This window comes from Ammodytes marinus, assembly GCF_949987685.1.
Source record: "Ammodytes marinus genome assembly, chromosome: 13".
Taxonomy (NCBI): domain Eukaryota; kingdom Metazoa; phylum Chordata; class Actinopteri; order Uranoscopiformes; family Ammodytidae; genus Ammodytes; species Ammodytes marinus.
Genome location: NC_137217.1, coordinates 22,513,384 through 22,528,481, shown reverse-complemented (window position 1 = coordinate 22,528,481; position 15,098 = coordinate 22,513,384). Strand labels below are relative to the sequence as shown.

General features: G+C 41.1%; 1 protein-coding gene across 1 annotated transcript; it reads left to right on the top strand.

Annotated features, from left to right (window-relative positions):
- Positions 1–842: 842 nt before the first annotated feature.
- Positions 843–14,454, top strand: rabac1 (Rab acceptor 1 (prenylated)). Its single transcript, XM_080039244.1, has 6 exons — positions 843–907; positions 4,899–5,034; positions 12,059–12,271; positions 12,541–12,638; positions 13,100–13,201; positions 13,398–14,454. The coding sequence occupies exons 2-6, from the start codon at positions 4,913–4,915 to the stop codon at positions 13,484–13,486; spliced, it is 624 nt and encodes a 207-aa protein (XP_079895370.1). The 5' UTR covers positions 843–907; positions 4,899–4,912; the 3' UTR covers positions 13,487–14,454.
- The last annotated feature ends 644 nt before the right edge of the window (positions 14,455–15,098 follow it).

Genomic DNA, 15,098 nt, shown 5'->3' with positions numbered 1-15,098 from the left:
AGTAAAAAAAGGAGGCCCCTGATCCTTGTAGGCCCTGGGGCTTCAGCCCAGGTAAGCCCGTGCATAAAGGCGGCCCTGACGGCCCTGGTGCTTTAGATTGGCCTGATTTTTGTTTGCATTCGCCTTTATTACAGCCAATCGATGGATGAGTGTTGTGTATATTATTTTTTGTTAGTCGCCCTGCAGGTCGTGGGCATAGTTAGCCTAATTATTGGCATCTTGGATCACCTGGCCAGTCTCCCGGGGAATTTAAATATAGGCTATATGGCTGTTTCTCTCTCTTCTTCCACACTCCCGTCTGGACAGTGGACACTGACATCCTTTTTTATTATTAGATCCAGTTATGTTGGTTTATTTATTTATTTAACCTTTATTTACCCAGGCAAGCAAATTAAGAACAACATTCTTATTTTCAAGTGCAGCCTGAAGGGGAAGAGGGAGGGGAGTGCTAAAAGTGAAAACAAGGTTATACCTGTATAGATATTACACTTTTACAAAAATATATAAAATACACTTTAAAAAAATTCAATATAATACAATACAATACATTAAACAGTTAATCAATAGAGTATGACAGGGTTTACATCTTACAACACCCTACATTTACCAAACACACTCATGTTAGTTTAATTTTACAACACCCCCCCCCCTCCCCCCCCCCCCCCCACACACACACACACACACACACACACCAATACACACTCATCAGCTGACACACGGCGACAGTCAGTGACAAACAGCTGGAGAAAAAAAACATCCCCACAGAGGATGTGCATGTAGTTTCCGAAGCCTTCAGTAGATGGCGGTGATTTGCGACCACACAACAGGAAGTTAAACAATATCCACATCACATCCGTGAACTACACCAGCAACAAAAGGTCTCAAGCAGTTCCACTAAAGTTCTGCGGTAAGTTAAATGTCACATATTTGACTGTTTAAACTCGCCTGGGTTTCTTTTTGTTCGAATGAACCATCCACACACCGGGGTGTAACGTTAAAGTATTGCGATGTCTAAAATAGATATTTGTCTGTGGTGAACGTTAGCAGAGAAGCTAGCTGTGAACATATTTTGAACAACGAGCAAAAGTTGTCTTTGCTGCACATTCAACACATTCTTGAACTGTCATGTACAGAATTCAGTAACCATATCTATTTTACTTCATTAGTTAACATGTCATGGATGCATGCGGACAACAGTTTCTTGAATATCCTGTGTGATGTGGCAGTAACCAAGCCCTGCCTCTGACGACTCAGATTTTTCATTCCTCAAAATACAGGTTTAAGCTTTGTGTCTTTGGCAATCACAGCCTCCACCAATGCGAAGTAAAGGTATCCAACTGTCATGAACAAGATAGGCTACTTATTTACCACTCACTGACACTTGCTTATTGATTGCCTACCTAAAGTTTCCACTTTTCTTGTGAAAAGTTATGTCACACTGACATTTAACTCTACCTGACGTAATAATGTATTGCTCTAATTGATGGATTGAGTTAGTATAAAATATCCAGATATTTCATAATAGACTTAGACTAACTCAATCAAAAAATAAGTCATCATAACTTAGAGTGATGTCTCCATACTGCATTTTTAGCCTTGCCAGATATACAAAAATATATAATAGTATAAAATTAGTAAATCAATTAATTATTCTCCTTTGTGAAACTATAACCTGCAAAACTGTTGTATTTTGTATTTAATTACACATTTTAAATTTTAGTATATATCGAAATGGAATTATCTGTTGAGAAAGACAGAACTGATTGATAAAGTGTCAGCAGCCATATTTTGTTATTGTACAAGTAGTACAATAAAAAAAGTATGCCTTAATTTCAATTTATTTAGCTGATTAATAAAAAAAAGTTATCTACAAAAAAACTCCGATACGCTGCACTAGTCGACAGTTGAGACCTTGGAGAGGAAGGTCAGCAGCCACCTAAGGAGATGGCTTGGTCTACCATGGAGCCTAAGTAACATCACACTGTATGGACACCGCAACACTCTTGTATGGACACCGCAACACCTCTTGTCACCACTGGTGGGAGTAGTGACAAGAGGCAGAGCTGGACTGGGGTCCTTCCCCTCCCTATGTTGGCACCATGGAAGGGAAGGAAAAGCGTTGCCTAGTCCAGGAGGAGGTGAGAGCAGCAGTTGAGGAGGAGATATCTTGCAGGACAGTAGGAATGTGGCAACAAAGTGCTTGGACAAGATGGGACAACGCGATCGAGAGGAGGGTGACTTGGGCTGATCTGTGGAAAGCCGAACCACAGCGGATCAAGTTCCTCATACAGGCAGTGTATGATGTGCTTCCCAGCCCATATAACCTGTATGTGTGGGGTCAGGGGCGTTGCACCAAATTCTGGGCCCCTATACAGGAAGTCCTGATGGGCCCTCTGAGAGGCGGTCTTACAATACAAACATGTAAAAGCTATGTTTCTCTATAGTCCAAAACTTATGAGTGACTGGTCCCTCTCTGAGCCAGATAACAACACAATGTTTCTATTGATGAATGACCAAATCATTACGCGTACTTGAACACAACCCCTGGTCTAATGACTCTTAATAACCATGCACACACAGTGTTTCTCACAGGAATTTGGGAGACTGTGTCGTGGAGCCTGGACCTTCTAGGGGGGTCCGGGGGAATGCTCCCCCGGAAGATTTTTTTTTAAATGTTAAAGTAAAATTCAATCAATCTGGTGCACTTTGAGAAGAAAACTAAGGCTAAATCAACTGTTTCCTATGTAAGCTATTTAGTACTATTTTCTGGAATAATTAATAGACACAGAATGACCAAAAAGCAGAAAGAAGAAATGTACCTGTTTAAAAAATCCAGTCAGCCTCGGGAATTTTTTCCCTTCGTTTGTATTTTTTAATGGCCCAATATAGTCCCCTGATCTTCGTAGCCCGAACAATGTTATTTAAAAAATAACAAAAATGTACTGACGAATGAAAGGCCCCTGATATCCTTTTTTTTCTTCCTAAATACATTTTTTCTGGGCCTTCAAAGATCAGGGGCCTATATTGAGCCAGTTAAAAAAATAAAAAATACAAAAAATACGTTTTTATTTTTTTTGGTGCAGCCCCCCTCTGCCTTGGGCCCCCCAAGCCTGTCCGCAGTCAGACGGCCCTGAACGTAACTGACCATCGTCAGATGCTCATAATTTACCGAGTAGAAGTTGAATGCGTCATAATACAATTCAATGCAGCCTCTGAATGGGCGCATAGGCTACTGGAGCACTGTCTGACAGTAATATGTGTGAAACACATAGTCACTGTAGTAGTAACGTTCAGTTATAGTTACTGTAGGAACCGTTGGTCTACAATGAACTGGCGACTTTTTTTTTCTTTTTTTTTAATGAACTGGCGACTTGATCAGAGTGTAGCGCGGCCAGATGACAGCTAACGTAGGATTCAGTCTGCGCCCCGTCAAAGGTAATGTTATCAATGAACAAGTAGTAGGCTAATTGTTTCAGCCTCCCTCTGTAGTTTTACTCTCACCATTCTTAGAAAAAAAGTTTTTGAAGTCCTGGGCCCCTGCTCTGCTGCTCATATCCTACTCCTGGCCTCCTTCTCAACTCTTTTCTGGTGTGCGAACTTGTGCTTTTTTGGGGGCATCCTCGCCCTGCTTGAGTTCGCTCGCGCTCACAATGAGGAAGAACGAACCGCGGGGTGGACCAAACCATTTTTTAAGAAGGGGCTCAGGGGGTTATTGAAATGATTAAAACTAGAATATTGTATGACTTGTGGCTTTGTTTTAATTCGGACTCATTCCTATGATTATATATTAGTTCACTGTATGCATAATCATTTTGTCGTAGATTCTACTGGGGGCTGTGTGGGCCCTAGCTGGCTGTGGGCCCTTATAATCGTCATAACCTTTACCCCCTATACGACGGCCCTGTGTGGGGTATTGCAGAAACACCAGCATGCCCGCTGTGCTCAAAGTGGGGAACCCTGGAGCACATTCTGAGTGCTGAACAAAGGCACTTGGAGAGGGACGGTACCGATGGAGACATGACCAGGTGCTGAAGGTCATTGCTGAAGCCATCGGGGCAGGTGTCGAGTGGGCCAAGCGCTCCCGCCTCTCCAAGCAAGCCATCGTCTTCATCAGAGCTGGGGAACAGCCAAGCACCGCTGCAAAAACATCTGCAGGTGTCCTGGCCTCTGCAAGGGACTGGCAGCTGTTGGTTGACCTTGAGCAGCAACTGAAATTCCCCAACCACATAGTGATCACCAACTTGAGGCCAGACATTGTTCTCCTGTCCGAATCCACCAAGCAAGTGCTTCTGTTGGAGCTCACAGTCCCTTGGGAAGACCGCTTGGAAGAGGCCTTTGAAAGGAAGCTAACCAAGTACGATGGACTTGTCAGCAGTTGTCAGCAAGCTGGATGGAGAGCAAGGTGTCTCCCAATAGAGGTTGGAAGCAGGGGCTTTGCAGCACGATCACTGTCCAGAGCTTTCAGTACGTTGGGCATCGTAGGACTGAGGAAGAGAAGAGCCATCCGCAACACCACCGACGCGGCAGAGAAAGCCTCAAGATGGCTTTGGCTCAAGAGGGGAGAGCCATGGGGGCAGAAGTAGCTAGTTAGCCATCTGGACACAAGCTGGAGTCTGATCAACCTCAGCTGGGTCACCTGGAGGAGGGTGTATGATGTTGAAAGACAGAAAACACCTGATGATTCCAGGAATCATCACTGAAGATGTGTCCAGCAGCATCAATAGATGTACTTGCACAGCACCACTACAATTATTTATTTGTTGGTGCCTGATAAGAATATCTTCTACATTCCTACTTAGTACTTATCCCTGTACGCAAAACATGAATAGCTAGAAATACAAATGGTGTGGAAATGGTATTAATCTTTATTTGTCTGTGCTATTACCTTTGTCTTGCAGCTGACCGTCTATAGATGCCATCCGTTGCTCAGAAGGGGGAGAACTGTCTTGTAGACATGGACATGAAGCCTGAAGATCTGTTCGGTGCTGAGGATGCTCATCCAACTGGCACCGGTGGAGCTGGAATCTTGTCAAGGTAAGGGCTCATATCTTTTATTTGAAGTGTGTGAGCCATTCGAGCCCCTGGATAGAACTAGGCTACAATGGCTTTCTCTCAAGACTGCGTTTTTGCTCGCAATTGTGTCTGCTAAGAGAATGGAAGAGCTGCATGCTCTTTCAGTGCATGAGGACTGCTGCCGCTTCTTGCCAGGTGGTGCCGGGGTGGTGCTGCGCCCGAACCCTGCATTCCACCCTCAAGTCTGGTCACGCTGAAAAAAAGTCACTAACACCAATTTTAAAAAGCCTGGCTCAGAGCCATTAGCTGTTTATATTTACGATTTTGACATTTCGGGGAACAGGCTAGGCGGGGCACTGGCTCTGAGAGACAAATATTAACGTGGTTAGTATAAACATAAACAAACATTCGCCAAGTATTCGCTAGAGATTAGCTATGCCTTTTAAACATCATAACATGATGTACTCCCCCACTCTTACCCAGGGCAGGTGGACAGGGTACCACAAAACTGAGCCGAGGGGGAATGGAGGCTGGCCAGGGAACTTGTATAACTTATAATTTGACCCCTTATACAGTTGGCTTCCCACCTAGTTGTAGTAATGTGTTAATCACAAAATACATATCAATTTGTTCTCCCAGGAATTGTAGAATCTTTCAGCGCAGCATCCATTTAATTTGAACTCTCAAAATAATCTAGTCTTGAAGAGCTTTTTTAAGTTTGAGTTACAGTAAAATTATTTCTTTGATAAATTCAGGTGTCTCCATATCAGATAAATGGAGTTCTTTTATACAATTATGCATTAATTTCCATTACTTGTTGTGCCATATGGTCACAAAATTTGGTTTTGATATATTGTTGTACAGTTGTGTCTGGATTATTTTACCTGAGTCGTCCTGCTACTTGTGCCTGGGTGTTATTCTATGAATTGTGAAAAGTATTTGGACCCCTCAGGTAAAACAGAAAACATTCTTATAAAGTTGACAAGGTAATTACTTTGTTGTTTAGTCTACAAACAGGTTTAAATGTCTTAACGTACATTTTTGAGATAAAGAATTTCCCTTAGGGGACAATAAGGTCCAAAGTCTTTGATCTATGTCTTCAGGTTGACGCCAGCAGCCAGGTACAATTTGAAAAATGTTCCATGAGTTCCATGTCACATACTGAACATACTGCATAGACAACCAGACCCAGGTGTCACACCATAAGGATGTCTGACCAGTTCTTTACTGCACCTCAGGGGCGGCCCGCAGCATAGGCAATATCTGTAATAGTGTCCTTTGTTGTTGCCTGCTCCTGTGATAAACCTAGTGAATACTCAAGAAAACCAATGTTATTTTGTAAAAATCTGTTGAATATTAAGCGATTGTGTGAGTTTTAGGGTATTACAATAAATTGGTAAGTAAGTCAGAAATGTACTACTATTTTAAAAAACATATACAGTATAATAAATCACAAAAGAGTCCTTTTTCTCACTTGAGCTACTGTTCCCCAAACTCTCGCTGCACGTCCCTGGTTGATAAGATAGTCAGTCTCTCTACAAATACATGTAGGCTATGTGTTTATTTAGGGATGAGCCCACACACACACACACACACACACACACACACACACACACACACACACACACACACACACACACACATTGATACAAGTAAAGTATGAGTAAGGGGGGCCCATTGACTGGAGGTTTTCAGGGGCCCAGCCATTTGTGTCGGCGGGCCTCGTTGTGGTGGCAGGAGTCAAGGAGCTTTAAACTCCTGTGTTTTTTTGTTCCTTTATTGCTTGGTCATAGACCACTTTGATTCGACTTTAAGTGAATTAACAAATTGGTCGGGATGTTTTGAGGTGCAGACATGGTCGCATATGCCTTTTCTCTCTCTCTCTGGCGGTCGCGTATGTCACGTGACTCACGTGTCCGCGTGTGACATATCTTGCACATTATTTTAGTCTGTTGTGAGTCTGAAGTGTTTTCAGACAACACCATTAGTTTTACCTTTCCTCTCGAGCAAAGGCTGACTTACTGCCGTCCTCCGAAGTTTTTCAAAACACCCAGCAATGCGCAACATCTCCCTCCTACTCTCTGGACCAGCCGATAGCTAAACTATCATGTGAGGGAGGGGCCGAGCGGAGCGCAAGGCTGAAAGGGTTCGCTGCATTTAACAGCCTGCATGCCCCGGCGTGCGGAACAATGACAGTTTAATTATGATTATTTTGTTTTCATGATTGACGGAAGCCGTAATAGTAATCGAAATTGAAGTTATTGCCTAGTCCCTCAAAAGGATGACTTAAATTGGTCTGAATTTGGAGAGGTTTTAAATGGCTATATTTATTCTCAAATTGTATCATTTTGGCGCTGGTGATTTTCCTTTGGCGCTCGGTAAATCCTCTTTGGGGGGCGCCAAAAATTTCTCTATGCAGGAAAAACCCTGGACCCGGGATGCGCATCGCCCTGAGGGACTTGAATCGTGGATACACCCACTCCCATATTATCTGAGCCAATCTGCAAAGGCGCGGGGAACCCAGGCCCCCCTGCCTGTTTATGTATGCCGCTGCCGCTGTACTGTCTGTTCTTACCAGTATATGGCGGTTTTCCAGCTCTGGCAGGAAGTACAAAAGAGCTAAATGGATAGCCTGCAATTCCAACTGATTGATGTGCTGTGTCAACCAGGGTCCGTGCCATTGGCCACTGATGCCTTGACCCTTGTGTACGGCTCCCCAGCCTACCAGGGAGGCGTCGGCGGACACCACCTGGCGACGCAACACCGGCCCCAGTGCATTGCCCCATGCTAAATTGGCTGGTTCCTCCCACCAGCGGAGAGCTATGCGCAGTCTGCGTGAAACCAACACTCTGGCATGCAGATCTCTCTGTGGACAAAGACCCAGGCTCAGGAGGCAACGCTGCACTGGGCGCATGTTCAGAAGGGCCATGGACACAATGTGCACCGTGGCTGCCATTAACCCAAAGAGTCGAGGCTGAATCTCCAGGTCACTCTGGCCCCCAAACGAAACTGGGACAAGCACGCCCTGAGGGCGGCCTGTCTCGCCGACGTCAAAAAAAAAAAGAGTTCCTGATTTGGCATCCAAACAAATGCCTCTGTCGATTGTGAAGGCTGCAGCCTGCTCTTTCTCTTGTTGAGTCTAGGTGTAGTGGTTTTCAATCAGGACCAGTTATAATGCAGTCTAGACCCCAAAAAAGCGTTGACATGTGCCTTTATTGCATTTTCACAGATAGAAAAAAAGTTTCACAAATCAGAAACTGTGTTCTATCATCTATAGCATCACTGTGATAATCTAGTCCAGATTTGAAGAGTCTAGGTGCAGTGGTTTTCAATCAGGACCAGTTCTAATGTGGCCTAGACCCCTAAAAACCATTAAAATGTTCATTCTTTGCATTTTCACAAATAGAAAAAAAGTTTCACAAATCAGAATCTATGTTTTCTATAATGTATAGCCTCACTGTGATATTCTAGTCCAGATTTGAAGAGTCTAGATCAGGGGTCTCCAACAGGTCGATCGCGAGCTACCGGTAGCTCGCGGGCGGGTTTTCAGTAGCTCGCCTGATAGGTTGACCGACTTGGAAAAAAAAAAAAAAAAAAAAAATTTTTTTTTTTTCTTTTTTTTACAAGTTAAAAATCTGATGAAGGTAAATGCACCTCTTCCCATGGTCAAAACTTTGCGATTTGCGGTAAATAAATGTTCACATGTGTCTCAAAGCGTTTCTCTATCAGCTGGTGTGTGTGCTGCTCTGGCTCTGCATGCGGCCATGCATGACTACGGCATGCACTGTCTTTGACCTTTGCATAAATGTATTTAATCATTTTAAGGGGAAAACACATTGTATTTAGTTATTTGTAAAACAGCTTGCTATAGTAGCCATACAAGATTTATTTTCTGAATTTCAATGCTGCTTTATTTTTACGTTTTAAATTGGGAAATACATGTTCCAAAACGACCATTAACCTCTGTATTTAAAAAGAAATCAAGCAAGTAGGCTAATAATAACCATTAATGAATTATAGGCTATCGCATCACAGTAGGCCTAATTGTCCACAATAATCTCACAACAGCCCCTATCTAAAAAGGAACTTTAAAAATGTACAACTGTAAGGTCAGTTGTCTGTTTTATTCAAATAAGCAGTTGTTTATTTCTGTAGTGCGTATTGGCATCTTTGAGCAAAATACCCCCAAAATTTTCGGCGCGCCACGTTGCGCCGCGCCTCCTCCACACCTGGGTGGTGACCACCTTGACGAAGACATTTCCTGGGGAAACACTGTTGCGTCACAATAAGAAGTGTAATACAGACATTGATGTCAATTTTCACTGATATGTGGCCCACAAAAAGTGTAAAGTAATGTGTTCTTGGACCTTTGATGGGAAATTATTTATGATAAGCATTGGGTATTGCAATTTCACACGTGTACAAACAGAAGCTTAATTCATTTGATGTGTGCTATGTAAATAAATATAAGCGATTTGATACAAGTAGCTCTTGGCCACTTCAATTTTTTCAAAGTAGCTCTCAGTTGAAAAAAGGTTGGAGACCCCTGGTCTAGATGCAGTGGTTTTCAATCAGGACCAGTTCTAACGCGGCCTAGACCCCTAAAAACCATTAACATGTGCATTCTTTGTATTTTCACAAATAGAAAAAAAGGTTCACCAATCAGAAACTATGTTTTCTATAATCTATAGCCTCACTGTGATATTCTAGTACAGATTTGAAGAGTCTAGGTGCAGTGGTTTTCAATCAGGACCAGTTCTAATGCGGTCTGGACCCCAAAAAAACCTTGAAATGTATCTTTATTGCATGTTCACAAATGGAAAAAAGGTTTCAAAAATCATAAACTATGTTTTCTATAATCTATAGCCTCACTGTGATATTCTAGTCCAGATTTGAAGAGTCTAGGTGCAGTGGTTTTCAATCAAGACCAGTTCTAATGCGGTCTAGACCCCAAAAAAGCGTTGACATGTGCCTTTATTGCATTTTCACAGATAGGGTAAAAGTTTCACAAATCAGAAACTATGTTTTCTATAATCTATAGCCTCACTGTGATATTCTAGTCCAGATTTGAAGAGTCTAGGTGCAGTGGTTTTCAATCAGGACCAGTTCTAATGCAGTCTGGACCCCAAAAAAACCTTGAAATGTATCTTTATTGTATTTTCACAAATAGAAAAAAAGTTTCACAAATCAGAAACTATGTTTTCTATAATGTATAGCCTCACTATGATAATCTAGTCGAGATTTGAAGAGTCTAGGTGCAGTGGTTTTCAATCAGGACCAGTTCTAATGCGGTCTGGACCCCAAAAAAACATTAAAATGTGCATTCTTTGCATTTTCACAAATAGAATAAAAGTTTCACAAATCAGAAACTATGTTTTCCATAATGTATAGCCTCTCTGTGATATTCTAGTCCAGATTTGAAGAGTCTAGGTGCAGTGGTTTTCAATCAGGACCAGTTCTAATGCGGTCTAGACCCCAAAAAAGCGTTGACATGTGTCTTTATTTCATTTTCACAAATAGAAAAAAAGTTTCACAAATCAAAAACTAGGTTTTCCATAATCTGTAGCCTCACTGTGATAATCTAGTCCAGATTTGAAGAGTCTAGGTGCTGTGGTTTTCAATCAGGACCAGTTCTAATGTGGTCTAGACCCCAAAAAAGCATGGACATGTGCCTTTATTGCATTTTCACAAATAGAAAAAAAGTTTCACAAGTCGAAAACTAGGTTTTCTATAATCTATAGCCTCACTGTGATAATCTAGTCCAGATTTGAAGAGTCTAGGTGCAATGGTTTTCAATCAGGACCAATTCTAATCCGGCCTAGACCCCTAAAAACAATTAAAATGTGCATTCTTTGCATTTTCACAAATAGAATAAAAGTTTCACAAATCAGAAAATAAATTTTCCATAATCTATAGCCTCACTGTGATAATCTAGTCCAGATTTGAAGAGTCTAGGTGCAATGGTTTTCAATCAGGACCAGTTCTAATGCGGCATTGACCCCTAAAAACCATTAAAATGTGCATTCTTTGCATTTTCACAAATAGAAAAAAAGTTTCAAAAATCAGAAACTATGTTTTCTATAATCTATAGCCTCACTGTGATATTCTAGTCCAGATTTGAAGAGTCTAGGTGCAGTGGTTTTCAATCAGGACCAGTTCTAATGTGGTCCAGATGCAAAAAAAAAGCAGTGAAATCTCCCCTCTCTTTCTTTTAAACAAACTTAATAAAGGTTACATCAATTTTAAACTGTTTTTAAAGAATGGTTAGACTCTCTTAGATAATCTAGACTAATTAATGTGGCTTTACCGCGGCGATTTAGGAGGTTAAACAACGGAGAATCAGTCGCTCCGCTGCTCCTTAAGAATCCCTTAACTTTTCCTTAACTGCCGAATCGGCTGCTGCGAATCAGCTGCCAACTTCAGCGTCGTACTTAAACTTAACTATCGCCTGGCTGGGCTGAATTTGAGTAGACCTTGATTCTGCGCTCCGAACGCCACTAACTGTTCTGTAGGCCTAATACACTATCGCCGACACAAGTTTTTGATTGACGTGATTTTCGGCAAACCACAAATTTTTTGGGTGGTCACGTGGTCTTAAAAAATTAACAAAATCCACCTCATGTGTATTTGAACCAATGACGGTGCATTCTATGTTGCGCACGCCATGAAAATTAGATAAAGTAACAATGCTGCGCGACGCAGCATCAGGCAGGAGATACAATGTGGCATCCCGCAGCAGCCGTCATCAATGGGTTAATGAGATGTGCGTTCACATCTCATTAAAACTTGATTATATTTTTTTTAAATATCGATTTTTGCAGCTGACCATACATACACGTATCACAAAAATAAATATTGCAATATATTGCACTATTTTAGCACAGCCCTTCTTGTATCCTGTGGAAATAAACCAAATGATCTTCCTCTATTGTTGTTTGACCTAGTGCAGACAAATTAAATTAAACAGTACATCTCCAAACTGATACGGTAAGTATTGGATGTGTACAGCTAACATATTAAAACATGTATTTGCTTAATTTAATAGGCTCTGGCTCCCGAAAGGCTTCTCAGCCAGTATGGCTAAGGAGTGGATCGACAAGCGCAGAGTGTCCATCCGACCCTGGGCCAGCTTCGTAGATCAACGCAAGTTTTCCAAACCCCGCAACTTTGGCGAGATGTGCCAGAGGGTGGTGAAAAACGTGGAAACTTACAACAGCAACTACACCTTCATCTTCCTGGGTCTCATCCTCTACTGCATGTAAGGCCATCAAAGAGGAAACCGTTTGTTTTGTCTTGTCAGTGGGAATATGTACCCTTCTTACTGCCTAGCTCTTACAGCCTGTAACTGTGGGCCCTTGATATATGTATATATAAAAAGAGAGAAACAGAAGAATCTGCGTGAGATTTGTTTTTAAAAAGTAAAATATACAATAGTGTTAAACTAAGACCAAACAAAAAATAATAATACAAATGCAGCTACCAATACCTTGAAATGGACTGGACTCTGTCTGTGTTTCTTCTCCTTAGTATCAGCTCCCCGATGCTACTGATTGCCTTGGCTGTGTTTGCTGGTGCCTTCTACATAATTCACCTCAAGTCCCAGGAGTCCAAACTGGTTGTCCTCGGTGAGTAAAGCTGTCAGTTATGCCTTGCAATCCATTAATTGCGTACCTGGTGAAAAAATCAAAAATCAAATTCTTAAAATCACCAAACGCACTTGAACCATATTCTAAGCAATAAACATTTGTTTATGTGTGCATTTTAAATATAAGTCAAGCCTACCTCTAGTAATTAATTTTTTTTTTTGTAAAAGTCTTTCAACTGTTAATTGTTTTTCTTTGTTAATATAAATACAAATTGGTTGCATGTTTCCTCTCTGTGTCTTTAGGCAGGTAAAGAAACAAATAAGCTTTTTCAGGAATTGATTAAATGCATCTCGCTATGCCCGCTATAAAAGAATAAAATGTATCACTGAGCTTTTTATATGCATTTACTGCTCAAATTTACCAGATGGCACTAAAATATTCCTAACCTGCGTGCACAATTGTTTTTGTGATGTTAAATCTTAAATGTTCTTGCCATTTAGGCAAGGAGCTGAATGTCCCTCACCAGATGGGTCTGGCTGGAGCTGTTTCTCTCCCTGTGTTCTGGTTGGCTGGAGCCGGAGCCGCAGTCTTTTGGGTTCTGGGTAAGTCAAACCGCATTGTTTCTTCTTGCCATTCATTATTATTCTGGGCATGCAGAACTATAGTATTGCAATGCTCTTCAAATGACTTCAATGAAAAGGGTTAAAATACTTTCAGACACTATAAAAGAAAAATCCCATCATCCTCACTGTTTTTCTTTTCACAACCTCTTATTCCTTTTGTCACGTCTCCTCTCAGGAGCGACGCTGTTTGTGATTGGCTCTCATGCTGCGTTCCGTGAGCTGGATGGATCCAACATGGAAGAGCTCTTCATGGAGCCGGTGTGAAGTGCAGGCTGAACTCTCAGCGGGCGCTGGTCAACCATCAGTAATCGTTTTGACCCTGTAATCATGTGAGCCCAGTGGTGTAGGGGAAAACCTGCTCCTAGATCTGTTCCTTTGCTTTGTGTATCCTGTATTCCTTATATATGACCAAGAATGCACCTTGTCTTGCCTCCTAAAGTAGTTGTTGTTACACCCTGTATTGCTTTTTTCAAACTAATTCATACACATAACTTGCCATCTGCACAAATAATATTTTTTTGAATGAGTATTTAAACACATTATCATGCAGATTGTACGCCTTTATCTTCATATTTTCTACATTGGAAGCCTCCAGTTTGTGTCAAATAGCATCTTACTACCTGCAACTTCCCCAATACAGTAACATATCTTTCAACTAATCTCTTTGGAAGATCATGCTGTACTCTCTGCTGTAGATATCTTCAGCAATAGCTTTTTTGTCTTAACCATATTTACAAGATTGCTGATTCGGTCTGTAATTTATACAGTAAATGCTGTGTTTGCAATGTTTAACTGCCAATAATTATTTATTTTCCAAAGGAAAGTGCCGGTTTTAGCTTTATATTATGCCTATAATGATCATGCACAATTAAAACAACATTTTTATTTAAGAGAAGAAAGAATGCCTCATATAATGGTGATGTACTATTAATCATTAAGAGAATACAACACTATTTTAGTGTTTCAGATAGGGTTCTTAACATGGATAAAGGTTGATGAGAACATATCTTAAAAGGTCAGTAGATAGTTATGGTGTCATGAATTGGGGATAATGTGGTACTTTGTGTACTCTGTGTGTATTTATCAAGCTTTAACTGCGACATTTACACTTGAAGGTCATCCTGTAAACCTCAAATATTTCTCTTTTGAAATTCATTAAATATTTGTTTACATTGCTATGTAAGTTGGGTTTTGTATTAAAATTACATTTTGGAAGTGGAATAAACCATTGATGGAAAGAGAGCTTGTCACTGGTTTCTTGATAGGTTCTTCGTGGTTATTTTGCTCTTACTAATTCTTCTTCTTCTCTTTTAGCATAGGTTTTGGGAGCAAAGCCATGCCTCAATCACAACTCTAATCACCTGTCAATCTTACCTAATTACACCAAGTCAACCAAATCACAGAGACAAACCACTGAATTGGTTGTACCAATTCCCTCCCGCCCTACTTCCTCATCCCCTCCCTGCTCTACCCGATATGTAACTTTCACATACAGTCTGTCTGAGCGGGCCTGAAATCAGTTTGGATGATAATACACCTGAGACTGAAAATCCCTCACACTGAGTCTCCCTTTGCCCAGGTTTCCAGAACATCCTCCCCGACTAACCTTGAAAATGTCATCCCTCTTCCACTTTTACCGCTATCAAAATAAAAATCCCTTTATCAATTTTTTTTAAACACAGAAATTATTCAGAATTTCTTTAAACCCTTTAACAAAATATTGTTGTTTTTAGGGTTTAAATAGTGAAGTCAAAACTAAAGTTCACTCCTGTTTTGTGCATCCATGGGCAGGAGTTGTAGTGAACTCGGTAGCATTTAGGGCTTAGTCTGTACTCCATACATTTTCTCATTATTCTGGACCGGTCTGAATACACAG